A 16,776-nucleotide genomic window follows, 5' to 3' on the forward strand; every position below is an offset into this window, starting at 1 on the left:
ATTGAGTGGTGTTGATCTTGGAATCTCTGGCAATGTTTGTGGAAAATTGTCAGCAAGAAGCAATATAGCTCTACCCATTGGTCGGTCATTTTCTCTGAAATCTTTAAGAGTACGGTTAAGAGCATCAAAAAATTTTTTGTGCGCAATATGTATGCAATATGCATTCATCCCATACAATAAGTGAGTGTTTTTAATACTGCAGCCATTCCAGAATTTTTACCGATGTTACATGTTTGTGTGGTTTACATTTAATAGAAGCTTAAGAGATGAACGCATTGTACGCCCACTATCGAGTACCTTACGTTTATGCAACTCCAGACGATGTTATAACCAGGGACGTAATTAGGAGGCGCGAGAGGATACAATCGCCCCGGGTGCCACATTTTTTTGTAATCAAGGGGTGGCAGCATTTTTTTGTAACCATCATCCATTTTCATTTGTCAGTTAAAATATTTTAAGATTTTGGATAGTAATATCACACTGCGATTTTAATTTTAATGATAATACCAAATATAGACCGTGTAAAATACATTAATAATAAATATTATCTTTCTTGAAAAATCGTATAAGACGTGTGTAGGGGTGCCAATAAAATTTTACCTGAGGCGTTAAAACTATAAATACGTCTCTGGCTATAACTAGTGCAATTACATTTTTTGATGAAATTTCAGTGAGTATCAAATTGAGCAAGAATTTTTTTCCAGTGCCTTCAGGTGCGTCAAGGAAAAAAATTTCACCACTCGGTTGCTACGTGTTGTATACCTTTTTTTAAACTATTTTTTGATCAAAAGTCGACAGTTATTTCTGTGCATCGACAAAATGGAGCAATTCATTAGAATTATATTGCCGTTCTACTACCAAATCTCTGTCATGAACATTGATTCTATCACTTATCGGTGTTTGTAGTTCAATCTGGCAAATAATTTTGTTGTTGATTGAGCTACATCTATCTTCAAGTAACCTGAGTGCAACGAAAATATTATAAATTATACAATATAATAAAATATAATAATCGTTATAAGTTATCGTGAATTACATAATATTGTTCAAAATAAATGTTTACCACACTCATGAATTAATTTTACTTGTGTCCTGTGTATTTTGATTTCTTATTTAATCGTATCATATTTACAAATCAAAATAGTCATTTTTTTTTTATGTATAGTATGACTGACACGGTCGGCAAAGTGTATGGATATATACCTACGCGGTGTAATTAAGTGGTGTGCGCGAAAAAAGTATCCGAACTTGCTTGCGTGATACTATTATTCGTAACCGTAAAACATTTTTTTTTTTTTGTAGTATAAATCACTTAATCCAACTATAAAAATAAATAAATAATTTTTTTTTCTTTTAGTCAAACTGCAGTGATTCTATCATTGAAGAAAATTATCTAACACAGAATATTGTAATTTTTGAAGAAAAAAATAAATTGATAAATCAGAGTAATAGACATAATCTGATTTTAAATTTGATATTGGTTTTTATATCAATTGCTTAAAACCATTAACCAATACAGAAAAAATTTCAGTTTTACATAATTTATGGGTGATTGGTGTATATTTAAACGTAATTTTTAGTTTAAATGGCTTAAAATGTTTAATGGTTGGCTTATTCAAAATTGAAAGAAGAGAATTGTCGTATGTACCCAGTACATTGTTATGATTATTGATATTAAATGATTTGTTTTGTGATTTTTAATTGAATAAATAAAATAATTAATCAGGGTTTTACTTAAAATTAATTCATACTATCCACAGTTAAAAAGTGGATTTAAAATAAAATATAAATATTTTATTAAATAACCTATTTAAGATATTAAACCTACTTGGGTTTCTATACATATGCATTTATAAGTTAGCATATTTTTTTAAATCTTATAGAGAATTAAAGTTAATTGTTTAAAATTACGTTTAGAAATTGGAAATTGAATATACTCATCAATGGAGTAGTGGAGCGCATACGCGGGTGTATGTTATTTATGTATTTTTAATAAATTTACTTATATTACTATAACATTTTAAAATACTTGGGTACATTTCATAAAAATCTTAAATTTGAATTAAAAAAAATTACTACTACTTTATTATAATAATATAAGACCATACAACATTCACTATTTCTCTACTTTAACTTGGAAATAACGATACCTGTTAGTAAATGCAGTTATTACTAAAGATCAATAAAGGTATTCTTCATTCCTAAAGGAATAATTATCTTGTTTGATTGGAAACCAATGATGGGTTTCTCACCAATTAGTAAGTAAAAATCGTAAATTTACTGTAAATAACAATAATATTCTTCAATTCGTTTTCATTTGCTGTGACATATTCACTTTTTAAAACAACGATCTATTCCACATCAGATGTGACCTTTTCTAATTGAAAAGCTCTATTAATACGTATTCCAATAACTATATACATAAAATAACGTTTTATTAATGCCCATACCTACTTAAAACAAAGTGACGCTGTATTATACCTTTTTTTTTATGTTTTATAGTAGGTAATCAAAATCAGCCCCTAGCTTTCTTAGCATGCATAGCCAGCGCTATGATAACTATGACGAATGATCCGAACCAAATAACGAAACCAAAAATGATTGGTTCCCAAAAAAAATGTACGTTTATTGTGTGAACCAAGTTTTCTTCCGGCGGGCGTAGTGTTTCTTTGAAAGGCATTTGATATTCCTTGTATACTTCAATCCATTGATGTGTTACATCTAAAATCTGAAACGATATTTTCTATTTAACATACAGTTTTTTAATGCATGTTTGTAAATAAGTAATGGCACATCGTTGTAGTTTACAGCGGATAAGTGTAATATGTGTTATGTAATACACCTAATCGAGTTATAGTAATTATGTGAAACGTGATTACTTTCCGACGCAAGGTAATCAAATACTCCAAACGTTCACGGTACGGCAACGTTCTTGACCACAAGTAACATCGTTCAAAATTGTGTATGTACTTAAAATATGACTCCCTCATGTTCGTCGTGGCTGTGTTGACTCGTGATTCTTTAAATTGCACGGGCTTTGACCATATGCTATTTACGTGAATCAACATTACAAATACGATCACTATGTGCATACTCTAACAAATGTAGATACGTTTTACGTATTATTTCAATTTATATTGAGATATATTGTAGACGATTCATCGAATTTAATATAGTTATGAACAAATTATTACACATAATACGAATGTTATAGATGTCCATGGTAACAATGAACAATTCATCAAAAATTATAGCAATATAATATAGTATCAATATATTATTATATTCTGTAAATATATTAAATATTATATACAGCGAAACCTTAGTATCTCAAAGTCACAAGGAACCAAAAAAAAAAAAAAATTCGACGTATCGAAACTTCGAGTTACAAAGGGAATTTAAAACATACATAACATTTTAAATAAAAATGTGGGAAAATGTGTATTTATTATAATATAATATACATATTATAAGTATTTGCAATTTGGGCAAATATACATTATTTTCTATGAAAGTAGAAAATCTGTCTTTTTTGTTTAATATTGGAAGTATTTTCAATAAAACTACCTAAACTATTAAGTGTAGAAAAAATATTGTCAGAAACTTCTGACTGTTGTTGTACGTATCTTTGAAGTTCATGTAACTTAAACGGTCACTAGCTGAACTTTAATTAAATATCAACGTTATTACAATGTTGTGTGTACAAGCTCTGTCGTTTACTTATATTTTATAGTCTGAGCATTTTATACTTAATTTGTCATATATTCGAGTTAGTGAATCGTAATAGGTGGTGGGTATAAGATAATGACTTCGACTTATAGAAAAATTCGATTTACCGAAATAACCCTTTCAGACCGGTGGGTCACTAAAATGACCCACTAGTTAGATTACGTATAACTAATTAAATAATAATGTTAATTTAATTCTGTCTTGATAAAATTGTAGAAAATATTATCTTGAATATAGTAAAATATAAAATATATGATTTTTAGTAATATTGACACAGATAATATTTTTTGTAAAATATTTTGAATGAAAAAAAATGAAAAAAAAATTATTTTGTTCGTTATAATTTTACCGCTAGATCGTGCCCTATGAGTAATTTTTATTTTATTGTTTAATACTGTATGAATCATATGTTGTTATCGCCATGCACGTGATTCAATTCCCGCTCCTTTGTTAGGTGATTGAACATTGGTACATTGTAATGACCCATCGGCTTCTACACCTATTAGTCCATGCGCGAGATTGTTGTTTGATTTGGAGGGTAATACTCGTATTGTTATCACACGTTCGTGCAATCACACTTGTGTATAATTAATAATAATTATTATCACAATAATTTAAAAACAATTACAACCTATTATATTGTAACACTTGTTTTATATATATTGTGTTTTTTCACTCTTTTTTTAATTTATTTTTATTGTAACGTGGAAAATGGCTAATAAATTAACGAGACAAGGAATATTAGAATTGTTAGAAAATGGGGAAATTTCTGAATTTGATATTTCAGATGACGAGGAAGACAACATAGCAGTTGACAGGGAAGATGATTTTCTGGGTGAAGAATTAGATGGCTTATTAGAACAGTTTGACGGTAATTTTGATTATTTTATGGATACTAATGATACTAATGCTGTTGATAGTTTTGAAACTGATGAAACTTTGGTTGTTGATACTGTTCCTCTTATTGCTCCTCCAAGAAATGAGTTTCCGATCACCCCCAATAAAAATATAAAATGGTTACAACAACCATTTCAATGTCCAAATATTGTATTAGAAGATATTGAAACACTAGATCAGGTTGATTTTTCACGTAACCCTATTGATTTTTTTTTGGAATATTTCGAGTATGATTTTTTTGAAACTATAGCGTTTAACACCAATTTGTATGCTGTACAAAAATGTTTAACAAATTTTAAACACACAATAAACAAGAAATACAAACATTTATCGCAATTCATTTAATTATGGGATGTTTGAAATTTCCAAGGATACGTATGTATTGGGAAGAAAAATTTAGAGTACCATTGATTTCAAATTCTATGTCCCGTGATCGTTTTTTACATATAATTAATAATTTAGATGTACCTCGTAATAATGTAGATAAATTTATAAAAGTTCGACACTTGTATAACCAAATTAGAAAAAAATGTAATAATTTATCGAAAGTTCGAAATGTGTGTGTCGATGAGCAAACGGTGCCGTTCAAAGACAAATTATCGGTAAAACAATATATGAGAAACAAGCCCAGTCCTTGGGGCGTTAAAATTTTTGTTTTGACGTCTGAGTGTGGAATTATATATGATTTTATACTATACCAAGGCAGTTCAACAGAATTAGATCAAAACCAATTGAAATCATTTGGATTTGGAACTTCGGTAGTTTTATTTTTAGTATAAACTTTGAAAGAAAAAACTCATTTTTATATTTTGATAATTTTTTTCCACTTATTCATTATTTGAGCGACTTTATAATCTCGGTATATATGCATCAGGAACAGTCAGAATAAATCGTTTTGTGAATCCACCTTTATTGAGTGATAAAATTATGTCAAAAATGGGTAGAGGATCGACGTATGAAATACAATCTAATGTCGAAAATGCTTGTGCCATATGTTTGGTAAAATGGTACAACAATAAATCAGTAACATTAGCCTCAAATTTTATAACATCTGGTACACCTGATTATGTAAAACGATATGATAGAAAACTAAAACAGTACGTTACAGTTGAAAGGCCAGAGATTGTAAAGTTTTACCATGCCGGTATGGGTGGTGTAGACAAATCGGACCAAATGATTAGTTTGTACAGGACTTTTATCAAATCTAGTAAATGGACGCTTAGAATGATTTTTGATTTAGTAGCAAGTAATTCATGGTTACAGTACAAGAAGGAAGCTGAGGAACTACTTTTACCGAAAAAAAAATTTTGGATTTTCTACATTTTCGGCTTCAGTTAGCTGAAGAAATGATTAGTACTACTCTACAGACTCCGTCAATGAAAAAAAAATAGAGTAGGACGCCCAACTAAACTTTCTTACAGTTCTGAAACACCAACTTCATCATTATCTACTTTTCCACCTCTATATTAATCAACTAATCGCACTGACAGTTCATTGCCTCCTGATGTGTCAAGGTATGATAGGATAGATCATATGCCAAAAATGGATTGGTTGAAGAACGCGGCAAAATGCAAAAATCCTACGTGTTCTAGAAACAATCGAACCCATTTTTACTGTTCTAAATGCAATGTTCACTTGTGTCTAACTAAAGATAGAAATTGTTTTGCAGAATTTCACAAAAAAAATTAAGTTTCATTTTATTTTTACCGTATCAAGTATTCAAAAAAATTCTAAAAAGATAAACGTTTGAATTCTTAACAGGTATACATTTTATTTTTAATTCTTTATTTATTTTATGTAAGTACGAGTTGTTTGTTATTAATATTATTTTATTTATTATACATTTACGTTTTAAGAATTTAACAATAATACATTGTTTTATATACTTCAGTTTTAATTTTTTTTTGTACACAAATAAAACAAGTTTTTTTGTACACAAATAAAACAAGTTTTTTTATAATATTAATGTATATTTTTCATTAACAATTAAAGCTCCATAAAAACCTATGGGTTATTCTGATGACCCATTCCATAACTTTGAGGATATTAATGCAAAAACAATGAAAATTTGCAAATATGTTAATTAATGTACTGTAAGTGTAAATATGTAAAAAAAAAATTTTTATTTACATTAAATAATTATGGGTCTGAAAGGGTTAACACGTAAGTCCAGTACTGAATGATCGGGATTACAAAAAAATTCGAGATACCGGAGTTTTAGATAGCGAGGTTTACAGCGAGATAGCATCATCGCAAAAACCTATGAAGATTTACAAGTCAAAACCATCCAATAAACAACTACCATATTTTACAAGAGGTTCCATGGTTGTGCAAACAGTAACGGCCTTACCTATCTCATAGTTAACGCCAAAGACATTTCCGGATAACCTGGATAATATGATTCAAACACAAACGGTGTAGAGACTTTCTTAGTTTGTAAATTGAATTGTACACTAAAATAATATGTATTTGTATGTTCTGGCTCCATTTTTTTTTTACAGGGAGATTCAAAATATTTGACCGACAGACGCACGGTAAATTTTTTTTTAGTTACCGTGCTTATGATTTTTTTAAAAACCTATATGTATGTTCTGGCTCCATTTTTTACAGGGAGATTCAAAATATTTAACCGACAGACACACGGTAAATTTTTTTTAGTTAACGTGCTCATGATTTTATCAACAACCTGTATATATGTTCTGGTTCCATTTTTTTACAGGGAGATTCATAATATTTAACCGACAGAACTCTGAAAAATCCATATTTGCAGAACAATGATCATTGAATATATGATATAAATTCTTATCATCTTGCTTGAATATTACTAAAAAATTTGCATTGTCTCTAACTGTTTTGGTATTTTTGAATATGTCTGTGCCAAGTAAAAAATTGAATTAGCATCAGAATGACGTCTCATACTAAAATAGTCACGAATAGGGGTTAGATTGTCAAAAATAACGTCATTAAATATAAAAGTTGAATTTTTTTTTAACTAAACTAGGTTTTTTATAACTTTATCTGCATTTGTAAATATATAAAAATGAACACCTTCAATACTGTTCATTATATTTTTTAATAGTATATATTTTTCTTATTCATGTGTTATAGAGTATAAATAAATATTTTCAAATTTTAATCAATTTCTATTAGTTATAAGATTAAACATAACATTTGTTTTTCCCGATCCTGAAGGTCCGACCAATATTTCACGATTACTATCGGGTAATAATGGTCCGTGTCTTGATGGTTTTGTAATAAATGTAATGTAATGTAATTTGTACATCAACATTATCTATGCTTAATTTATCTTTTTGCTCGATTAATTTCATTTTTTTTTTTATATAAATACTAAAGAGCTAAAATATAAAGCCAATTATATAAAATGCTTTCAACTCATAAGTTAAAATCTGGCAAAGGCTTCTTAAATACCTACTCTTATAAATAAGCAAATAAGCTTCCATTCGAAGCTCATGTACCAGGCCATCAGTTTTGTGGACCTGGGACTAAGTTAAAAGAAAGGTTAGCTTGTGGAGACAAAGGGGTTAATCCAATGGATTCTGTTTGTCGAACACATGACATTGCTTATGAAAATAGTAATAATTTAGATATTAGACATAAAGCTGATAAGTTATTAAAAGAACAGGATTAGGAAAGAGTTAAAGCTACTTAGTGATAGTTCTAAAAAAGAAAAACTTGCTGCATATGCAGTGGTAAATGCTATGAAAGCCAAGAGAAAAATCGGTATGGGTTGTAAAAATAAAAAAAGTAGGAAAAATGGTAAGAGAAAAATCTTAACTCCGAATCAGTTGTGAGGTGTATTACCACTTGCATCAATATTTGCAGAGTTGTCAGCATCAGTCACATTAATTTACTTATTTGTCAAAATTCTATTGGAAATTTTTTAAAAATATTTATGTAATGGATAAGCAAATAAAATACATTTTTTTCTTTAAACCTCATTAATTTTTTTGATCTAATCTTCTGGAATCCAATTGAAATTACTAGAGCCGATTCCTGGTCTAATGAGTAGTAGGACAGTTTTAATATATAAAACTATATCAGCTTTAAAATATTTTAAACCTCTTATCATATATCAGGCAAATAGTATTAATCAGAAAACAGTTTCAAAGTGAAATTAAACAAAAGTTTATATTAATCATATCCGGTCAATTAATGACATAGGTAGTATTATCATTTGTAAATCATTGAAACATACACATTTGTATGGACACAAGTGATTTCAAATCATTATAACTCAAACATGTTTTTCAATATTTGAATTTATATTTTATAATCTTACAATAATGGTATAATTTATTTGAACAAAAAAAAAAAAAAATAAAATAAAATATCATATTTACATATTACAAACTGAATCACAGACATTTTGAACAGAGTTCACAAATGATGTGTACGCTTTTTTTTTGCCATATACATAACACATTAGATAAATGCTTAAATAGTATTTCATTGACATTGCTGTCACAATAACAATTTCACATGATATATGTTTTAAATAAGTAGAAAACGGATGAGTAATACAATAATTTATGTTCATAGGTATACAGGTACATATTTTTTAATGGTACAGAAGCTAAATATTAGATATTGATTATACATTTTATAAATAAATGATAATAATAATTTGTTCTATTTTATTATAGTATAATCATAAACATACAATATAAGATATTTATCATGTTTGTATTATTAAGTAGTGGTTACTTAGTTTATGTAGGAATTTAAAATAATAGTTATAATGTTCATCTGAAATAATAATAAATTTGGAATATTTTTCATAAATGCTATAATTTAACAGGGTTTTACATTTTATGTTCACAAATAAAAATGAGTGTTCAATGTAAATATTTATTTGTTTTTTACTTAATTTGTTTCTTTTTAAATTATATTAACTACTGCAATAGAAAATAAGTAATTTTTGTTACTGTGGCAATATGTAATACTTTAAGTGTTTTATTCGTTTTTGATTGTATGTAACGATAAACAATTATCAGATAGGAATTATATAATTCAAAATTAGAACATTAAACAAACTATTCAAAAAAATATTATTTAAAGACATTTACATTTTCCTTAAACATACTCAGTAAAAAATTATAAGATAATTAAAAGAAATAGAAAAAATACCAAACTGATAGTAAAATGTTGTCAAGAATGTGATTTTATGATTTGTTTTTGTTTTTTATACACTGATCATATTTTCTTAACTTAAAATAAAAATAAAAATAATAATAATGAATCTGAGGTAATGTATGTGGTAAAAACAATCAGAAAAATTATTTGATCGACACAATTTGAATAAGTTGATTAATAATATTTATACACATAAGCATATGAATGAACAGATTGTTATTATTGAGTTTAAGAAGAGAGCAAGTATTTTAAATAGAAATAAAAAAATATGGAATGTTAATGAAGTTCGACGGAAAACGGTTACAGAAAAGGAACTCAAGGAAAACTAAAATTAATAATATTTTAATGAATTTGTCGTTGTTTTAAGTAGGTGTATAAAATAAGTGTACAACAACAATAAAAGTAATACTAATAAAAATAATAATAATAATAATAATAATAATAATAATAACAGTAATCATGTTATTGAGAATCGGCGAAGACGAAAAAGGATATATAGGTCAGTGGATTAGCGTTTCCACAGATTGAAGAGGAGCTTTTAACATTTTGGCTATGATTTATGAGTTGGTGCGCGGATAAACAACGAAGACGTATTGTTTAATAATATAATAATAATTAGCTCTATTTTTCGTGTTTATTTTTTTTCATTCTTAGGTATACACTCCTCCGGACGACGACGAACGATGTTACAACAGTTGCAGGTCTGCGAGCTTGTCGTCGTCAAGTTGACGGTGTTCGATCACAACCGGTCACGTCTCGGCGAAAAGTGCGATGCTGCTATCATTGTCCTCCAAGTTCATGTCGTTTTGCGGTCGCAACAACTTTACGTAACCTGAATGTTGATTGCGCTTCCGTTTTATCTGTACAACGACAAAATACCATTATGGTGGTTATGTCATATATAAGATTCGCAATAAAGTATGCACGTGCAACTACGTGTCTGGTTAATGGCATCGGGTCGAGTTATTTGGGCGCAAATTACGCGGGCAAGTGTTCGGGCCGGACCGTATCTAAACCGGATGGCTTTTAGAATTTGGATTTATAAAGTCTATCGTGGTTTCGATAAGAAAATCTTTCCCGACCCCAGGGCATCGATGAACTCGAAATCCCGTATACCTATTTCTAGGATCCTACAATTCGGTAACAAAGCCGTTAAGCGCAAACAAAATTGTAATTTTTATTTTCTTTTGCGAACGGCCACTTTGCGAGAGTACGTTTTTATTTTCTGTAATACAATTCAAAACCAATCTAAACTATATACAGAACAAGAATGTGAAAGTTATAATAATTACAAATAGTACGATTAGTAACAGAGGGTGGCCATCCGGCGATTTGTTTATTTTCTCATTTTTGAATTAATCGATGCGTCGGATTATTGGCGAGAACTGCAATTGAAAGAAGACAGATTAAAGAGTTTAAGTGAGAACCGGATTTAGGATGGAAGTTTAGTAGTGTTCTTTTGCTAGTTGATTAATATTATAAATGTTGAGGTCAATACGAAGGAAATTTTTTGAAATATACCAACGTAATGAGATAATGACGCGATCATAAATGGATAGGACTGAACAATACGAATTTGAGAAGGTTTAGCAGTTCGTCGTATTTGGATACCGTAGATTCGAATGGGTCTCGCATACTATACACCTATTACATAAGTTAGTAAATCTACTGCGACGCGTCCACGTCGTTTCGTATCGTAATACTACAAGCGAATGATTAAGTCTGGAAGCTGAATCTTAGTTCACCCAATGCTATCAGAATTAAATCAAGTAAAGTTCACTAAAACAATTCACGTTCGCATTAATATTTACGGCCAGTATTACGGCCAGCGTAGCTGTTGCATCATAGGTTCTAGTTCTGGTAAATTGATAGGAGGCCTAATAAAATGGAGAAAAAATCAAATCAAACGGATTTGTACGATTTAGTTGAACGAATTAATTCGCTAAACGACCAAAATGTGAATTCAGTTCACGCACGTTTGAACGCTATAAATTAGTCGCTAATTCACCGAACTATAGACAAGCATACCGTGAACTAGGCTCTATGCGGAAATACAACCGAAAGAACGTCCCGCACACGGCACATGTGTACGACCTGAGTCACCAGTGACAAGCTCATGGTCACGAAACACTTACCACCACCATAGCGGACAGGACGACCAAGACGGAGGCGACCGCTATCAGCGCTAAGTAACCAAACACGGTCGTGTCGGCGTTCGCGCCCGTCACGGGACCGCGGTGGACGGACGCGGCCGCTGCCAGGTTGTCCAGTTCGCCGCTGACGGACGTCCGGCGCTTTTCCGCGGGCGTCAGGTTGTGACACTCTCCGGTGTCCGAGTTGCAGCTACAGCAGTCGTCGTGCGGACGCGGTCCGCAGCATGACACGCATTGCGAGTTCTTTCGGTCCAGGTGCAGCGGGAACATGCACGCCGAACAGCTGAACGGGCCGGGCCCGGTGCACGCGCGACAGGACGCGTGGCACGGCTTGCACAGTTGCGTGGGCGGGTCGTAGTACTGCGAGCCCGAACACTCGGAGCACAGGCCGTCCTCGAGCATGAAGTGCGGCGGACACGACGTGCACTGCAACGGGCCTTCACCTGTAAGCGACGCACACATACGTTCAGTACATAATATTGTACACTTTATTATCATCCCCTTACACCACGTGTGGACGGTTACGTAACAAGGGTGAGTCGAGTCGAGTTTGCCGTCTGTACGAGATAGAGATGTTCTACACGGATGTACCGTTTTCCCCAAGTGGTTTATGAAACGTGTTTTGACCGTTTAACGATTTTTAACGACATTCCAACCGGCTGGTCGATGAGTGTTAAGTTGTTAATAGCGTACGGGCATACTCAACGGTTACACGAATAACCCAAATAAATATATACTAAAGTCAGGGCTGAATATTACGATTTTCAATTTATTTCCTATTAGTAAATAAAATCAAATTTTTTTTTTAAATTTTAAGATACAGTAATAAAAACTTTTAATACAAATAAAAAAAATTTTGAAATAAAAATGTTTTGATTCCCCGAAAATATATTATCCTATGCCGTTGCATATTTCATAGTCTTATAAATCCGTCATATGGTAAAGTGTTGGAGTGGAGGGATTACGTATACAGTGTTTTACGATATAAACGTCAAGGACAAAACTGCGTTTTACGTAAAAGCAACAGCGTACTATAGGAAAATCGATTGGTATCTATTCATGCAAGAGATTGAAAAATTGTAGCGTATTTGTTTTATAGAACCTTATAGAACACGCAAATAAGAAATCAAACTGTCAAACATGTCATGGATCGAAACTTCGATCGGTCTCAACGCGAAAAGTGATGTAAACGTTTCACATGTTGGAGTAAACGGAATATTTCTGTTTTTTTACGTGAGGGTCTTATTGAAAACTTTTTCTCATTTGATATCTTTTAACATTTGTAATAACGCGTGTTCATGCACTAAAAAGCTATAGTCGCTGGATCACGTGTACAGTACATTAGTTTGTCGGAGTATAATAATGTGTACGTAGGAAGGTTGATAGAATATGTGCAGAGGCGGACGTAAGATAACAACCGTGTTTTATTACCCTTGCAAGTCTTGCAGTAATGGTGGCATTTCTGGCAACCGAAGTCCGACATGAAGAAACCCTGCGGACACTCAGGGTGACATTCGCCGGCGGCCAATTGCCACCCGCGCGGACAACTGACGCACTGGTCCCTGCGGGGGCCGCTGCAAGTCATACAGCTCAGATAGCACTTAGCGCACGCGCCCACGTCACTGTAATATCTGGAAACGTTACATTATGTTATGATATCTGATACATTAAACTGTGGCTTAGGTACGCACGCGTCGGATTATTAAAAAGCACCACCACATGTCACCGTCTGTAAAAGCGAGCAATTGCATCGAGTATACAGATACGACATCGTTAACCGAGGTATTAATATTTGTACTCTTAAAAGCGTAATAACGATACAATAATAATAATAAAAAAATAAAAATGGCATTGAAAACCCAAACAGGTATTACATTGCAAAGCGGGTAAAACTCGATTTTTATTCCCCTGCGAATACGGTCGAGAAACGTATGCATTATCGGTTAGCCTTTATTATCACTGCACGCGGTTCGAATACAAAACGTAATCGTCAAGCTACTACGTGTGCACATTACGTGCGTGCACATACCCCGGGGCACATGTCGTGCGGCACTGGCCGGTTTGCAGCAGTAACGGCGAGTGGCACATCGTGCAGTTCGTGCGGGACACGCATTCGATGCACGGATGCGGGCACGGCTGACACGTCGCATAGTTGCCGAACCGCAAGTCTGGATAGAAGCCGGCCGAACACTGTTCCACGCACGTGCCCGGCGCTTGGAACATGGACGGCGACCGACAGGACAGACAGTTTTGTTCGGAGAAGTCGCTGCAAGTCTCGCACGAGGCGTGACACGATTGGCACTGAGAACCGGTCCAGAACTGGCCTGCTACAGGATAACAAAATAACAATAACGAGAATCACGTAACAAATAGTTTACAGATCTGCGACGATAATAAGTGTAAGCGGTAGTTATATTATTCGACTAAAATCGATGGATTGGTGTACGTTTGTCTAAAATCAATACGTATGTTCGGATCGCTTCCGTAATAACGATTAAAATATACGTTTTAGGTAGGTACTCATGCGGCAGGTTGGAAAGCAATGAATCCCAATCGTGTTCTTAGACGAAACAATCGAATCGCGTCCGATTTTATATTAAATGTTTAAGCGCAAAAACAATTTTAATTGTTTTTCTTGTAAATACAGAGGATGGAACGAAGGAGTAGGAGTGTAATGCGACAACGAAAATTTATCGAAAAACGGAGGAATGGATAAAAGGTTAAGGTGGGGTACGACAAGTTTTGGTTTCTGCGCTGTCATAATCTTTTATTGAACTAACTATAAAAAATATATGGTGTATAAATAATAAAAGATTTAGTTTGACAATTTCTTGTATCCAATAGAGTTGTTAAAAGTTAGCGATGTACTTTATTGTTTAGTGTTCTAATCAACAAGTAGCTTTAAATTCAATAATATGTACCTTTGAGGTTGATTAAATCATACGAATACCTACTGCAAAACATACATTTCAGAGTAGTACGTTAAATGTTTTGAATTCCATTGAAAATACAATACATTAGTAGAAAATCGATATTTTAACACACATTTTTTAAAATGTATGTACATTTCAAGAGATATACAACAATTGCTTCTTATTATTATGTTAGTAACATATATATAAATATATAAACAATTAATATTCGAAAGAAAGTCTGGTTGGTCTATATTTCTGTTTTTTTTTTTAACGTGATTCGGATCTCGTGGATGCGAGTGCATCTCGTGCAAAATTTTATAAAGTAAACATTTTATATTTACCAGGTTGACATTGTTGACTACCGGTCTTTAGGCACCGTCCTTTCTTGTTCAGCGTGAAACCTAGATCGCAAGAATGACACGCGGTAGAGTTGCAAGCGACGCAACCCGACGGACATGCTAGGCATTCGTGACGCTTCTGGTCGGGATAATAGTAGTCTGGACACTTAGAATGGCACGTGCCTTTCAGTTCGAAGTAACCTGATTTGCATGTTATACACTGGTCGGCATTCGGTCCGGTGCACGATTCGCATTTTGCGTCACAGGCACCACATCTGAAACACATTTTACAAGTTCACATTGCACATTGCAATAACAAACCATCTTGTAAAAAATTCTCATGGTGCTTGGTTATCGATTTTATTAGTTACACATAACTTATCGTTAATAGGACAAACAACTAGCATACGCTTGTTATGGAAAAAACATTTCTAGTGTATAGAATAAGTATATACGGTTTTTTTTTGTTTATAAACATTTAACTATTTTTGACCGATGCCATCAACCCTTTTATATGGGATCATTAACCCCCAGGTTGAGAAACGATACCTTAATGGTAACGATATTAATCAAAATATTCGTTATCGTCAATAGAACTATATACAATCATGTCGAAAATATTTATTGATGACGCAAAGGAAAGCAACAGGAGCATATATATTATATCTGTATTCCCCGTACCCATTTAGTGAAATCGATAGTTTTGCGACCTGAATATCCATTTCAATAACATGTATGTATATTGCGAACACGACGATTAATTACAAGATTATATGTAGAGATTATTTTCGTAAAATGAATCATGTTTGATTACGTTATTTGAATCACATTAATTTTATTGGTTCTACAAGAAAAAATAATTATCTATAGATTTTACGTATTAAACGTAATTTTTACAGAATTCATAATATTGATGATGAAGTGATTATACTTCATGAAAAGAGCGATTTCACTAAGTGCACATTGTTTTGATAAAACGAAAGCCGGGTTTTAACTACATATGACAACACGTAAAGTTAAATTCAACTTGTTGGTAATCTTCTATTAACTTTTGTTAAGTATTAGAAAAGCGGTATGACACAACCCAATGCGTTAAAATACCTGTATACTATCTAGATATGGAAATAACTAGTTACTGATCTAGGATAGTTTTTGCATGGTGATAAATTTATAAAAATTATCGTCTCCAAAAATATTGATATTTCTCCGTAAGTATCACCATTTCTAAATTTTTTTATTTATTTTTATATAAAAAAGACTATTGGGCTTCACTGAGAATACTTTAGCGGATGTCTAAAGTTCTCGAAGTTAACAAAGAAAAAATAAATTTTTTGTAGTATCATTTTTTCAAAACTTGAATTAATAGATAATAAATAAAATTACTTAATAATAATTTTTATCAAATATATTAAGTTATAGAATTAATTTTTAATTTTAATTGCATCGTATTAATTTTGGAGCCAGTGTTATGTTTCTTGAATATGAACAATAGCATATTGAAAAAATAACATTAAGTTATTAAGTTGTTCCCAAGAAATCGAACACGTTTCAACAGCGGGTTGTTATAGGCTAAAGAGAAGTTATTAATTG

The 16,776-nt window shown here is 32.0% G+C and overlaps 1 protein-coding gene across 2 annotated transcripts in view; it reads right to left on the minus strand.

The window, feature by feature from the left end:
- Nucleotides 1-10,039: 10,039 nt before the first annotated feature.
- Nucleotides 10,040-16,776, minus strand: part of LOC112686301 (furin-like protease 2) — a 136,925-nt gene continuing 130,188 nt past the window's right edge. The window contains exons 16-20 of one of the 2 annotated variants that reach the window (XM_025558516.1): nucleotides 15,190-15,461; nucleotides 13,963-14,257; nucleotides 13,365-13,564; nucleotides 11,916-12,376; nucleotides 10,040-10,640 (exon numbers count right to left, since the gene is read on the minus strand). In XM_025558516.1, coding sequence (XP_025414301.1) covers nucleotides 10,530-10,640; nucleotides 11,916-12,376; nucleotides 13,365-13,564; nucleotides 13,963-14,257; nucleotides 15,190-15,461 — 1,339 coding nt within the window. In that variant the 3' untranslated portion in view covers nucleotides 10,040-10,529. Of the gene's footprint in view, nucleotides 10,641-11,915; nucleotides 12,377-13,364; nucleotides 13,565-13,962; nucleotides 14,261-15,189; nucleotides 15,462-16,776 lie in introns of both variants that reach the window. The other variant, XM_025558515.1, reaches the window with a different exon arrangement.

Source organism: Sipha flava, unplaced genomic scaffold (genome assembly GCF_003268045.1).
Source record: "Sipha flava isolate LNK unplaced genomic scaffold, YSA_version1 303_pilon_pilon, whole genome shotgun sequence".
NCBI classification, from domain to species: domain Eukaryota; kingdom Metazoa; phylum Arthropoda; class Insecta; order Hemiptera; family Aphididae; genus Sipha; species Sipha flava.